The 13,512-nt window shown below is 33.3% G+C and overlaps 1 protein-coding gene and 1 long non-coding RNA gene across 10 annotated transcripts in view; one reads left to right on the top strand and one right to left on the bottom strand.

The window, feature by feature from the left end:
• dcbld1 (discoidin, CUB and LCCL domain containing 1) overlaps positions 1-13,512 on the bottom strand; it is an 83,209-nt gene that overhangs the window by 31,586 nt on the left and 38,111 nt on the right. For all 9 annotated transcript variants that reach the window (XR_012395681.1, XR_012395680.1, XR_012395679.1 and 6 more), the window contains exons 6-7: positions 13,305-13,438; positions 2,150-2,190 (exon numbers count right to left, since the gene is read on the bottom strand). Coding sequence is in view for 2 of the 9 variants with exons in the window: in XM_017352525.4 (XP_017208014.1) it covers positions 2,150-2,190; positions 13,305-13,438 (175 nt within the window). In the remaining 7 variants the exon portion in view is untranslated. The remainder of the gene's footprint in view (positions 1-2,149; positions 2,191-13,304; positions 13,439-13,512) is intronic.
• Positions 7,305-9,032, top strand: LOC137488686 (uncharacterized). The gene is made up of 4 exons (XR_011007850.2): positions 7,305-7,385; positions 7,485-7,560; positions 7,635-7,811; positions 8,150-9,032. It is a non-coding gene; the product is annotated as an uncharacterized lncRNA (long non-coding RNA).

Raw genomic sequence — 13,512 nt, forward strand, 5'->3', positions numbered from 1 at the left:
CAAATAATTAAAGACAAATGGCAAATAAAACTGTATTAAACATGAAAATTGCAATAAACAATTCTGATATTGAATGTACACTGAAGAAAAATGGTGTAGAAAAATGTATTTTCACATCATTTGCTAGTAGATTTCACAATTAATTACAGCTAAATGGCAAAAATACTGTATTTATCAAAAAAACTGGAATATATAAGACTGAAATTTAATATATAACTGGCACTCTCAATATCTTTTTTTGGACATTGGACAAAATATGGAATCCAAAAAATTTACCATCTGAGAGTTTCCTTTAATTTACCTTTAAATCGATTGATTAAAATTAAAAAGACATTTGGGGAACTACTTAAGACCAAATAATGTTGCATAAGTTTATAAAAATAATAATGTCAAATTTGATTCCATAAGGTTATTATTATATTAAAAAATATGAAAGAAATGAGAAAAATTAGGCATTAATTTCCTACAGTTTTTATTTATTCAACTGATTAGACATAATAATTTGCTTTTAAATATGAACTTTGGGCAAAATAAAATAGAATTTGGTAATAAAATAAAACACATTTACCTTAAAGCATTATTTTTGGTATACCTATAGGTAATTGTGTTGCATACATTTCATAATTTCAATTGATCATAATTTTTTTTGATGACTAAAATGTTATTACTTTATTAAAAAAAACACAAAAAAACATGGATATTATAATATAAATATATTTACAGAATAAAGACTCTATTATTTAATAATAATATTTACAAATTACAGATTAAGTTTATGTATTTATTTATTTGTTAGTTTGTTTGTTTTAATGCCATATCAGTAGTACTGGCTATATTCCTTACAAAACCTATACTAAATATACAATATATTCAGGGTATCTTCCGTCCATTCCAAATTGTACTATTGTATTATTATATGTATTATTTAAACTGTAAAACCCAACAGACAACTTTATCAAATAAAACAAGTGTAGTTAACTCAAAATTGACTGAAAGTTAATTCTACTCATTTAAAAAGAGTTTTGAAGGTAACAAATTAATTAAATACCTCATTACTTCAAGTTAAATAGAGTAAGTTCACATTACTCATATAGTTTTTTTTACCCAAATGGTTTGTAGCAATCTGTATTCTTCAACAGTTTGAGTTGCCTTAACTTACTGGGTTTTACTCAGTTCTCTTCATTTAATGGGTTTTACTGTGGTCAAATTGCTTCATCTACTCAAATGGATTAAGTTCACAGTACTCATTAGGATTACTTTTTGAACTTAAATGCTTTGTTGTAATCAGTTTCCTCAAATGGTTTGATTTACCGTAATTTTTTGGGTTTTATAGTGTAATTGTTTCATGAATTTGAAGATTTATACATTTATTGATTAGACAAGCTTTTGGTTATTAAATGATAAATTAACCAATAAAATAACACGCCGAATACATTAATAAAAAGAAAATTAAAACAGCAGACTTAAAAATAAATAATAAAATAAAAAAAATGCTTTTCTAAACATAATCAATAAAAAGAAAGATTTACTATTACACTGTAAAAAATGCTGGTTTCCACACAATAGATTTGTGTCTGGACAACATGAAGGAATTAAGTTAATTATTATTTTTTTATTTTATTATTTTTTAATTAATTATTATTTTTTTTACAAATTCAAGTGGATTGAACATAAATCAGTTAAGTTGTCCCAAAAAAAAAACTCAAGAATTGTGTTGTTTGAGCTCATTTTTAATGCGTAATTTGAACAAGCATAATTTTCTGAGTGTATATTAATTTAGTCAGCACATGCATTTGTCACATGAAGCAAGTCCATACAAGTAAATGCCAACTGCTCTACGCTAGACAGGCAGAGAAAAACAAACTCAATTCATTCACACTGATAAAAGAGCAAACAGAGCTTTCCATATCCGAAATGAATAATATAAAAAAACATGTTGGGCTACAAATCGCTGATTAAACTACTTCCTTTTTCCACAAAGGCGCAAACATACCAGCCAAACAAAACTGTTACACACAGCGGCAGCAGGAATAACAGCAGGTGGCGAAAACTAATCATGTCAGGAAATAATAGGATTAATCCTACACCAATATGTGCACTCAATTCACATCACCATTGAACCATAAAACAAAACAAAAAAACTGCTTACTGTTGGTCACGAATGTGAAGAGGGTTTCAGACAATGAGCCACTGGAAGACAAGAAAAACAGACATCAGTGAGCGTTTTAGAAAAGATCATCATTATTACTGTGATTAATTAAAGCCCCTGTCATGGGAAAGTAACGCCTACTTGTTTTCACTGTGGAGGTCTAAAGAGAGTCGACTTTCACTACCAAGGCTTAATCTGCGGTTCCTCTAGGCTAACAGGCTGTCAATATCCTGGGCCAGTATATCGACAGTTGAAGTTAAAATTATTGACCTCTTATGTTAAATTGATTACTTAATATTATTTATTATTTAAAAAAATATTTCCAGAGTGTTGTTTAAATAGATTTTTTCTACATGTTTTTAAAAAATATTTTAAACATCTTTAAATAACTATATTTCTTAAAGTGGCTAATATTGTTGACACTTTACCAGAAGGAAAAAACACTTTACCAAAAAACACTTTACCAGAAGGAAAAAATATTACAGGAAATACAGTGAAATACTGTGCTTGCTATGCTAAACAGCACTTAAGAGATTTTCGAACAATAAAAATAATACAAAAATAAATAAATAAAAATCACAGGAACACTATTTATAACATAAATTAATATTTTAATTAAGACACATTTAAATTTCCTGTGCAAAACTATCAAAGTTGGTGCTGTATACGTAACGTGTAGCTGTAAATGTGTTTCTTGCATAATTTATGCTAAGTGTATAAAAAAGTATGTGTATAAAAAGTGTAACGGAGTGTATAAAATTGTATAAAAAAAAGAGTGTAACGGATCACAAATCTCACGGTTCGGATCACGTTATGGTTTTTTAGTCACAAATCAGACAATTTTTCGGATCAGCCAAAAAGGGGAGGAGACAAATGTAATTTGCTTTCCTATTATTACAAAAACAGTACAGCAAGACACTTTTGGTTTTAAAAAACAGAACTTAGAACCTGTAATTTTATTTTAAATAAAGTGAAGAAATAATCAGCTGAATAAAAATAAACTGTAAAATATTCAGTACTGAGAAAAGTTCACTGCTACTACTACTGCTGCTGATAACGCTAAATGTTGAAATCCAACATTATAATTTGTACAAACCATATTTATTTTTAGTTTCATTTTCAATAAATGATTCAGTTATTTACTCTTAAAACTTCATGTTTCATTGCTAGACGTGTCAATTTTGAAAAATTATTCAGTGGCATATTTTTATTGACTGGCTGTCGCCACCTATAGGTTAAATAATGTAATGGCTGCCTACAACTTTTATATTTGAGCATCAAGTTAAATGCATATGAAGGTGATTTTAATCTTCACCATAAACATCAGTGGTTTTATCTAAACTACAACCGTTGTCCCAGAACTGCTGTGTAATTATATTGTAAACTAAAGACTGAATTTCTTTCTTGATTTTTGTGCTTTTCAAACACAGATTTGAATGCAGCGATTTGAAGGATTAATAAACATATGCAAATCACCATCATTTATGATTTATGTCCCGTGTGTGTTGAGATCCAGATCTTTTAATGATTAATCATGCAACTTACACTGAATGCATTAATGCAGGCTAAACAAATAGTGACAGAACACACCTTTAATAACCGAAAAGACCCACCACATCCTGAATAACCCACTTCTTCCATCATCATTATATTTGACAGAAAAGCCTAAATGCTTTCATACATGTGATTTGAATGACGCGAGAGGTGACCTCTCTGTGACCGTTACAAATTTAGGATTAATCTACAAGTTTTAAAAAATGTATTACCCCTTGGGTCACCTGTGTTCTGAACCTGATCTGAATGATCCGTATGATTCACAGATCAACAGTGATCTGTTACACTCCTAACATATTTCCTAAGTGCTGTTTAATAGAGGGTTTTTTTTAACATATTTTTAAATATTGTAAAGATGTTTAAATAACTAATATCTCACAAATTTTTTTTTTCATTCCAGCCAAAGTAAAATAAGACTTTATCAGGAGGATTTTTTTTAATATATTATTATATATGTAATACAGTGAAATACCATCTTTGCTCTGTTAAACTGCACTTGGGAAATATTCGAAAAAGAGTATTAATAAATACATAAATAAAATTAATTATAATGATAATTAAATAAAACACACTTTTCAATTGACATACAATTAACTTTCCGGTGGGTTTACTCACTTTAACTAAAGCAAATCGCTTTTTGGCATATAAGGAATATCAATTTGTTGATATTCCACATATGTTTTTTCTCACAAACATTACAAAATCTCATATATGAAGCTGGTGATGTTGCACTGGTGGATTAGCCATTCATTTCCCAAAAACCAATTGATTAGTCAAATTAAATCCATCACCTCCGCTCTAAGTAGATTTTACTAATGATGTAACATCCTTAGAGTCTGCTTAAACCTTACCAGGAACGACAGTCAATATCAGTTGAGTTCCTGTAATTACATTTACTCAGGGTTTTGATCTCAGGCTTTCTGCACGTTTTATTGCGTGCACAAGTTATTCCAGTCTGCTGACTCTAATCAGCACTGGATTCATTTTACTGTTAATTTTTATTCGATTGTATGTCTGTCACCAACAGTTTATTGCTCATATTCCCAGGCTGCAGATGTATATTTATTTATTTATTTCTTGGTTTGTTGGCACACTATCCCCTTTATCCCATTTCGGTTGATTCATGCCGTCGTAAAACCACTTTGTACCCTGAACTCTGAAATCGTTTCTGCTCGGCTGCCATAAAAGTAATGAAAAAGTAATCAGATCCAGGAAGCCTGTGAAAATGACAGGTTTTTTAAGTAATGGCTGACAGAGATGCGATTTCCCAGCCTGTTTCCCCTCTAATTACTGCCACACTGCTCTTTTGAGCGGCCCAGCTGTACCCCAGATCTGCTGTCACAGGGAGAGATGCGGGACACGCTGAGGGAGGTCCTCTGAATTTAGCAGCACAACAGGACTGACAATGGGAATCTCCCTTTTGGCTTCTGGAGGTGTTACTTTCACATGACAGGGCTTTAATTAATCACTAGACACTTTTCCGCTGTCATGGAGCAAGCCAGGGCTTACAAGGGGCTGAACTGGGCTGTTTTAGGGATTGAAATAATTTATTAGATATCATCACTTGGAAAAGGACACTGTATACTTATACTGTATATACACTCTCAGAAAAAAAGGTACAATGAGGGTACAATTTTGTTCTTAGAGGGAACAAAATATAAAATTGTACCTTTAAAGGTCCCATATTGGTCCTTAGGGTACAATTTTGTACCCAAATGGGCTATAAAGGTACAAATGTCCAGATTTAGGTTTGAAAGGTACATTTTTGTACCTTTTATAGCACATTTGGATACAAAATTGTACCGTAAAGGACCAATTTGGCACCTTTAAAGGTACAATTATATATTTTGTTTCCCTATAGGAACAAAATTGTACCCTCAGCTCATGATAAGATCAAGACACTATATAACACTAATTCAAATGTATTAATACTAAACATTAATACTAAAATACATAATTTAAAAATATAATAAATAAATAAATTTATTGAATTAAATATTTTAATAATTTTTTTTTCATGTATTTAAATTACATTTTTTCTCAAAAATGTTAATAATTTAATTTATAATTGAATGTAATTTTAATCATTAAAAACGTAAATACTGGTCTTTGCCTACTGTTTAAGAACCTATAGTATATGGGATGTGGAATAAGAACCATGCAGAGTGACAGCATCTTCATACAGGTGGTGATGTTGCTGTCTCTTTAAGAATTTGGCTTGTTGAGACGTTATAGTAGTGTTTGTTACTGAGGCGGTCGGTCGAGTATGCTGGCTGTTTACACAGAACTTCGCACGCTTTTCAAAGAAAAGTCTATTTTGGAGTCCACACTTTTCAGGTAAGAATGTATTGAAGATATATTTTCAGTCTCATTTTTACATGTGAAGCCGTGTTCTGTTGATTTTGTCTGACTCTCGGGTCTCGGCTTTCCCCGCTTTAAGTGCTCCTGACTGCCTGGTGTACGATGGCCTGCAGAATGGAGTTTGCTAAGATGTCTGCAGCTTATTGAAGAAGTTAATACAATGTGATATCGAAGTCACCGAGGGACATAACGTTATAGACGGTGAGTACTATATGCTGTTAGTTTTCTCGGTGTAAAAGTTCCCTTTATCGCCTACGTTATGTATTCGCGCCTTATATCTTACGTTACGTTACTGCTTTATTAATAAGTGTTGCCACGGCGGAATATAATCGCAACCCAGATAGCAAAATACACTCGGGCCAGTTGCGGCTTGATTTTCGCCTGCCCGAGTCCGTCTGCTGTAACGTTACTCGGGCCAGATGCGGCGGCAGAAGCGAGCGGACGCTGCCGTATCCGTGCACCGGAATCGGGCCGTGAGTAATGTGCGGTGTGGCCCGGAGCTGGCGCGACTGAAGTCTTCATATACTTTGATATAAAACCTTATGTTATTAATACTGGAAATTTGTAATTATCGATAATGTTTTATATTTTGAGGCCATTTTCTAGCCACGGTTGACCGCTGAAATGTAATTTTAGACGGTTATATAAGTTACACCGCCATTTTGTGAAGAAAAATCACAATTTTGTCACCGGCAAAGCGACTGATTATGTAAACGTGGCTAGTTACAAACGTGGCGTGTGTATGCTTGTACATATCTTCGTTTCAGTGTCTAAGTTACATTAATGTTGAGGAGTGTCCACAAACTCTCATGTCCAGAATTGTTGGTGCTTTACTATTGTTTAACGTTATACTTATGTTAATGTAGAATTATTAACATACCATGTTGTATAAATCAACGTTTTAAGTTATACTTTGTTCTTTAATGTAATAATTTGTCTCATCTGTTCTGAAACTGGTACCTTGAGCTATTTTACCTATTTTATTAATATCTCAAAATAAATAAATAGTTATTGCTTTATCTTATTGCTTTCCAGAAATTTTTTAAGTTTCCAATTGTCTTTCAGGACAAGATTGAACAACAGAATGCAGCCTAACAGCATCAGACCAACGAAGGCATGTCATATGAAAGCATGGCTCAGTTACAACATGTAAGTATGTCTCATTATCTATACCATGGTTTTAATGGCTTACATACTATTTTAAATTTGTAGGTTTTTACTTACAAACAATAAATGTACACCCATGTGTTTAAAATTATTTTCTAGGTATTCATCGAAAGATAAGAGATCAACTGAAGAATGCTATGGACCTGACTCTAAGGTACTCTTTCTAAACTTTCTCCACTTGATTAATATTATTAAATTCTAGCTTTGTATGGATTCCTTCATATTTGTTTGTATGCCACATCTTATGTTCCAGGAATTGATTTTACAGCAGCACTTCTCATGTTGCCAGCCTTGTTAAGCGAGACACTTCAACATTTCGTTGTGCTCAGGTGCGTATGTTGTTTTCTGTTCAGTATAGGCTGTGATAAATGCATTTTATAATGTTTGATATTCTTTATATTAGGATGACGCAGTGGGTAGTGCTGTTACCTTACAGCAAGAAGGTTGCTGGTTCGAGCCTCGGCTGGGTCAGTTGGCATTTGTGTGAGGAGTTTGCATATTCTTCCAGTGTTCGTGAAGGTTTTCTACAAGTGCTCCGGTTTCCCCACAAGTCCAAAGACATGTGCTATAGCTGAATTTGGTAAGCTTATTTGTCTGTAGTGTATAAATGTGTGGTGAATAAGTGTGTCTGGATGTTTCGTAATACTGGGTTGCAGCTAGAAGGGCATCTGCTGCATAAAACATATGCTGAATAAGTTGGTGGTTCATTCCACTGTGGCGACCACAGATTAATAAAGGGACTAAGCCGAAAAGAAATTGAATAAATGAATGAAATTTATATTAGTCTTTTAATCTGTGATACTTTTTTTTTTTTAAATCAGTGAATTTTAATTATTTTACTTTCTATGCATGTTGATTTTCTCTTCATCAGTGATAGAGTGACTGATATTAATGTAATTATTGCTTTGTCATTTACAGTGAACCATCTTCACCACATCCAACAGTTAAAGTACAGGAGGACAACACCGACTGGACAACTGTGTTAACAAGACGAGTCACGGCAGTCTTCAGAGTTGATGGGATTGCGATTGGCCGGGCTAATGATGTGGACGAATATACATTTTTGACATATCCATCTTATTAGAAGAACACCTTGATGTTTCTGCTGTGGAATGTTTTGAATGAACGGTGGACTGTGACAAGCCTGGATCTACTCCAGTTACCAGAGTGATAAACCTTGTTTTTTGTTTCTCTACATGCTCTTGGGATAATCACAATCATCAAGTTAATCCAGCACACTGCTATCATTCATGCATAAAGCAAATTTTTAAATAACTTGTGGTCCTAATGACTATCAAAGAACATTTTCCAGATATGAGTGCTTTACATGTCATGTTTATCAAAAGCATAAACACATATTGTGTTACAACAAATTACAACTCCACTTGAGGATGATGAGGAGTAATCTACTGATGTTGAGGAAGAGGCTACTGATGTATTTGGTTTTCTGCACTGTTAAAGCAATTTATAGAGAAGCATTGCCTTCATTCTGAAATTCTGAGAAAATGTTGATGACAAATTATTTATTATGACCGAGTATTCTGACTAAAGACAAACACTTTGGACTTTATAAAGTGCAGTACTTGATGTAGCCTGTGTAATGTGTTTATAAATCTTAAACAGTATTCTTGTGGTCTTTGTATTAAGTGTAGATTATTTAGTTTTTATTTGTTATCTAAATTGTTCTTTTTACTGTTTTACATGTCTGCTTTATACTTGCTGTGTAATTTTATTTCTTAACACATTCAGTTGTGAGTTGTAATGAAATATTTCTACATTAATAAATAAAAATGGACATCTGTGAACCAAAATATTTTATTTATTTATTTGTGCATGCAGTCAACAAAAGATCAAAATGTCTGGGTCAGTACCCTGAAAATACTATATAATATAAAAAGGTACATTTTTGTACCTTCAGTGTCTACAATTTTGTTCCTTGGGGGTACAAAATTGTCCCTTAAAGGGTACAAATGTAGAAGGTACAATTTTGTACCTTTAAATAGAGGTACAAATTTGTACCCTTAAGGGTACCACCCCAGTGACGGGCCATTTGTACCCTAAAAGGTACAATTTTGTACCTTTTTTTCTGAGAGTGTATACACAGTTAAAGTGAGAATTATTAACCCCCTTGTATATTTTGTATATTATATTTTCCCCCAATTTCCCCCTAAATATAATAGTGTTACAAACTAATTTATTGTAGCTGATTTTATTTCTTGCCATGATGAGAGTAAATAATATTTTACCAGATTTTTTTCAAGGTACTAGTATTCAGCTTAAAGTGACATTAAAAGGCTTAACTAGGTTAATTAGGCAAGTTAGATTAATTAAGCAAGTCCTTGTATAACAGTGGTTTGTTCTGTAGACAATAAAAAAAAAAATAATGATATTGATATTGAAAAAAAAATAATATTGACCTTAAAATTATTTTTTAAAAATTGAAAAAATTTATTTTATTCTACAATTTATATGAATATATACTGCCATAAAATTATCAGGTAAATTAATTAAGTGCATAATGATAAAGATTAAGTTGTCAACCATTCAAACTTACAATGGATTTACAAACCTTTTAAAGTAAAGTCAATTTGTTGCTTTTAAGGCATAAAAATATATGATCTGGTACACTTTAGTGACCACACAATGCACAATAAAATAAATAAAAATCAGAACACCCAAGTATCTGCATAGCAATAATAAGGCTGGGCGATATTGCATAAAAAAAGTTATCACGATAACTTGTTTCATTTTATTCTATATCAATAATTATTAAATATTTTTTAACAATACAATTAAGTATATTTGGATTTTCTATTTTTATTCAATCACTTCATTTTAATTTACCAACATTACTAAGGCAAATAGTTTTAATAGTTAAAAGCAAAAACAAGGTGTTTTCAACTAAGTGCAGTTGGAAAATGCGCGCAGTTCAGATGTGTGCTACTTGCACAATATGTGCACGTCGCTCCCATATTCACGTCGTGCAGGTGGTTTGGCTCCATTGGAAATGACAAACTTACAGCCTAAGCTTATTGCCATTGTTTACAAGGCACGCGCTCAGCAGCCACATTTCAATAAAGCTATTGCCTTCATACCAAAACTCATTCATTTTCTTTTCAGCTTAGTCCCTTTATTAATCTGGGGTAGCCACATCGAAATGAACCGCGAACTTATCCAGCATACGTTTACCGCAGCGGATACCCTTACAGCTGCAACCCATCACTGGAAAACACCCATACATTCTCATTCGCACTCAAACACTACTGCCAATTTAGCTTGCCCAATTCACCTATAGCACATGTCTTTGGACTACGGTCAATTAAAATCGCTTCCAATTTTATCACCAACCCAAAGCAATGATATAGCAAACAGCAACTCACACCCACAGCATGCTAGCAACCACACAACAACACACTAAAAATATCCAAAATACGTAGCAACTGCATAGCAACACCACAGAAAACACCCAAAATACCCTAGACACCAAATAGCAATGCACTACAAACCATTTACAACACCTTGGTAGCCATCACTTTAATAAACTTAACAACTCGTAATAGCTGAATATCAACCTCTAAATAATCCCACAATTCCCTATAAACCTCCTAGCAACATTCAGCATTTCCAAGACTATTTTATTAGGATATTTAATCCTGTTTTCCAGTGCCAGATCACAACAGAAGTCATACTAGGTTTCTATTCCACAGATTAGACTTCTATTAAACAATTTAGCCTAGTATGATTTATCTTTAAATAACGGCATGTCATTTCTGTCTCTACATTGTGCATAAATTATTCTTTACCCAGCGTGAATTAACATATGTAAATAAGAGCATATTTTCACTGCAAAACGGTGAAAGACACTATAAAATTAGTAATTTACTATGACATTTTGTGACACACTAAAAACAATGCATCAGTACACTGCAGCAATACCCAAGCAAGCTCCCGAGAAGCAACATAGTAATGCACAACAAACAAATCAAGAAAGCCCACAGAAACGAATGTGAAGAAGAGGATATGCCTTGTAGCTTTCAGCAGGTTTTAAATGGGACAGCAGTATAATCTCTGGCTGTGGGAAAGTCCTAATAAATCACTCCTCAATAGACACTTCAAGCACTCCTCAGAGACTATAACGAGAGGCAATCTCAATTTCCTCCTTAACCTGCCCCCCAATTCCCCACTGACAAATCGGTGAAAGAGCAACTGTCCAGGCTGAGTGTCCCTGACATTATAGGTATCTATGCACATATATTCATATATTGTAAATCTGTTCATAGCTTATCCAACCTGTACATAATTTTGATAGTACATCCATCTGTAAATATCACCATAGTTTTTCTATAACTGCACTTTATAACTTATTCCTGTATCCTGCACTTGCTGCTATTGCACTGCTGGTTAGACCTAAACTGCATTTCGTTGCATTGCACTTGTACATGTGTAATGACAATAAAGTTTAATCCAATCTAATCTAACCTAATCTAATCTAATCTAATCTGAACCGTCCATCACAAAAAAAAAGAGCAGAAATCACCGCTTAATAATAACTCCTACAAATACAAAACCAACCAAGGAAATATTGAGCCATTTGCTGAAGTCCTAGAGAAAGACGTGTTGTGACTTGTTAGGGGAACCAGAAGACAGACTTTCACTTTCAAGCTTTGAAACTGTCATTTAACCGTTTTTCTAATCTAATCTGGCAAACCCACAACAATCAGAATATTTGTTTATCCTCATTTACCCCTTACTTTTCACTTGCCACAAACCCATTTTAGTTTCATTTTTCTGTTGAACACAAAACATTTTTTTTTTGTGAAAAAAAAGTTTTAAAGTTTTGGAACCACTTGAAGGAGAGTAAATAGTGAGAAAATTTTCATTTTAAGACAACTATCTCTTTAATGCAGTGTTTCTCAGCCACATTTCTGGAGGACCACCAGCTCTGCATATTTTCCATGTCTTCTTAAACAAACACACCTGATTCAGATCATCACCTCGTTAGCAGAGACTAAAAGACCTGAGATGGGTGTGACAGACCAAGGTGACATCTAAAACATGCAGCATTGGTGGTCCTCCAGGGACATGGCTGAGAAACACTGCTTTAGTGCATTGCTTTCGCTTCACTTGTAATGGTAATATGTTTTTACACTAAAAACAAATATATATGAGGAAAAAACTATTGACTATTGATTATATCCTGACCCTCTTAGTGAATTCTCTATACGTACCCCAAGACATGACATGCCACCTGGTTGGCAAACACGTCAAATCAACTAAAGCTTCCAGGAAGATGTTTTTTTTTTTTTTTTTTTACGTGTCGGACGTTGCAGGATGTTTTAAAGGCACAATATGTCATTTTAACCACTAGAGGGAGCATATTCGCAGCAAACTAAGGTGTAGTTAAATGACACCCTGAATGATTGTGGAATCATGGGAGTTGTCGTTTTCACTTAATCCTATCATGATACTATGAAGTAGAATAAGGCTGAAAGTGGTAAAAGCAAACATGAAAGCTAAAGCAATTGCTGATGAGAGATGAATGTGACGCAAGGTAAAAGCAGCAGAGCTTTTATTATGCCACACCTGACTGCTTCCCGGTTTATACGCGATCACTTACAGAAGAAGCAGAGCTGTTTTATCATACTAAATACAGAAATATACTGCTGCCCTGACTTGTTAAACATATTAAGGTGTCTTTGGCATTTCCCTGTTTTCTTTAAAAAACAAATCAGAAACAAATTCTACGTTAATAGTTAAACTTGCTAATTTCTCTGCATTTTAATATACTTCAAAATATTTTGAATATATAACACTGTTCTAGTATAGAGTAATATTTTTAGTAATATTAATATATTTTTAGTAACACAATCTACACTGAAATTTAATTAAAATAGTAGATTTGGGATATTTCAATGAAAAAAATCATACATATTGTGCCTTTAATAGAAGAAATGAAAGCCCACAAGCTGATTCTCCTAGGAATATGAAAGCATTCACAATATGCATGTAGCACAGATAAAATCTGAGGCTTCAAGCGTAAAGAAAGACCACAGCAACCACTGCAGAAACTCACTCTTTTGACTGGATGCCATTGGCTCTGACCGCAGGGTAGTAACTGAGCCCTCTACGATTCTCCACCGTGATTGGTCCTCCAAACTGGTCCATGATGACCCCAGCATGCACCGCTGCTTTACACAAAACTGAATTCTGAAACAGAAAGTAGAGACAATAAGCTGAGTTAATAATGGAATGACTGACAGAGATAAGACAAAAACTGCAAG

The sequence above is a fragment of the Danio rerio genome, chromosome 20 (genome assembly GCF_049306965.1).
Source record: "Danio rerio strain Tuebingen ecotype United States chromosome 20, GRCz12tu, whole genome shotgun sequence".
NCBI classification, from domain to species: Eukaryota; Metazoa; Chordata; class Actinopteri; order Cypriniformes; family Danionidae; genus Danio; species Danio rerio.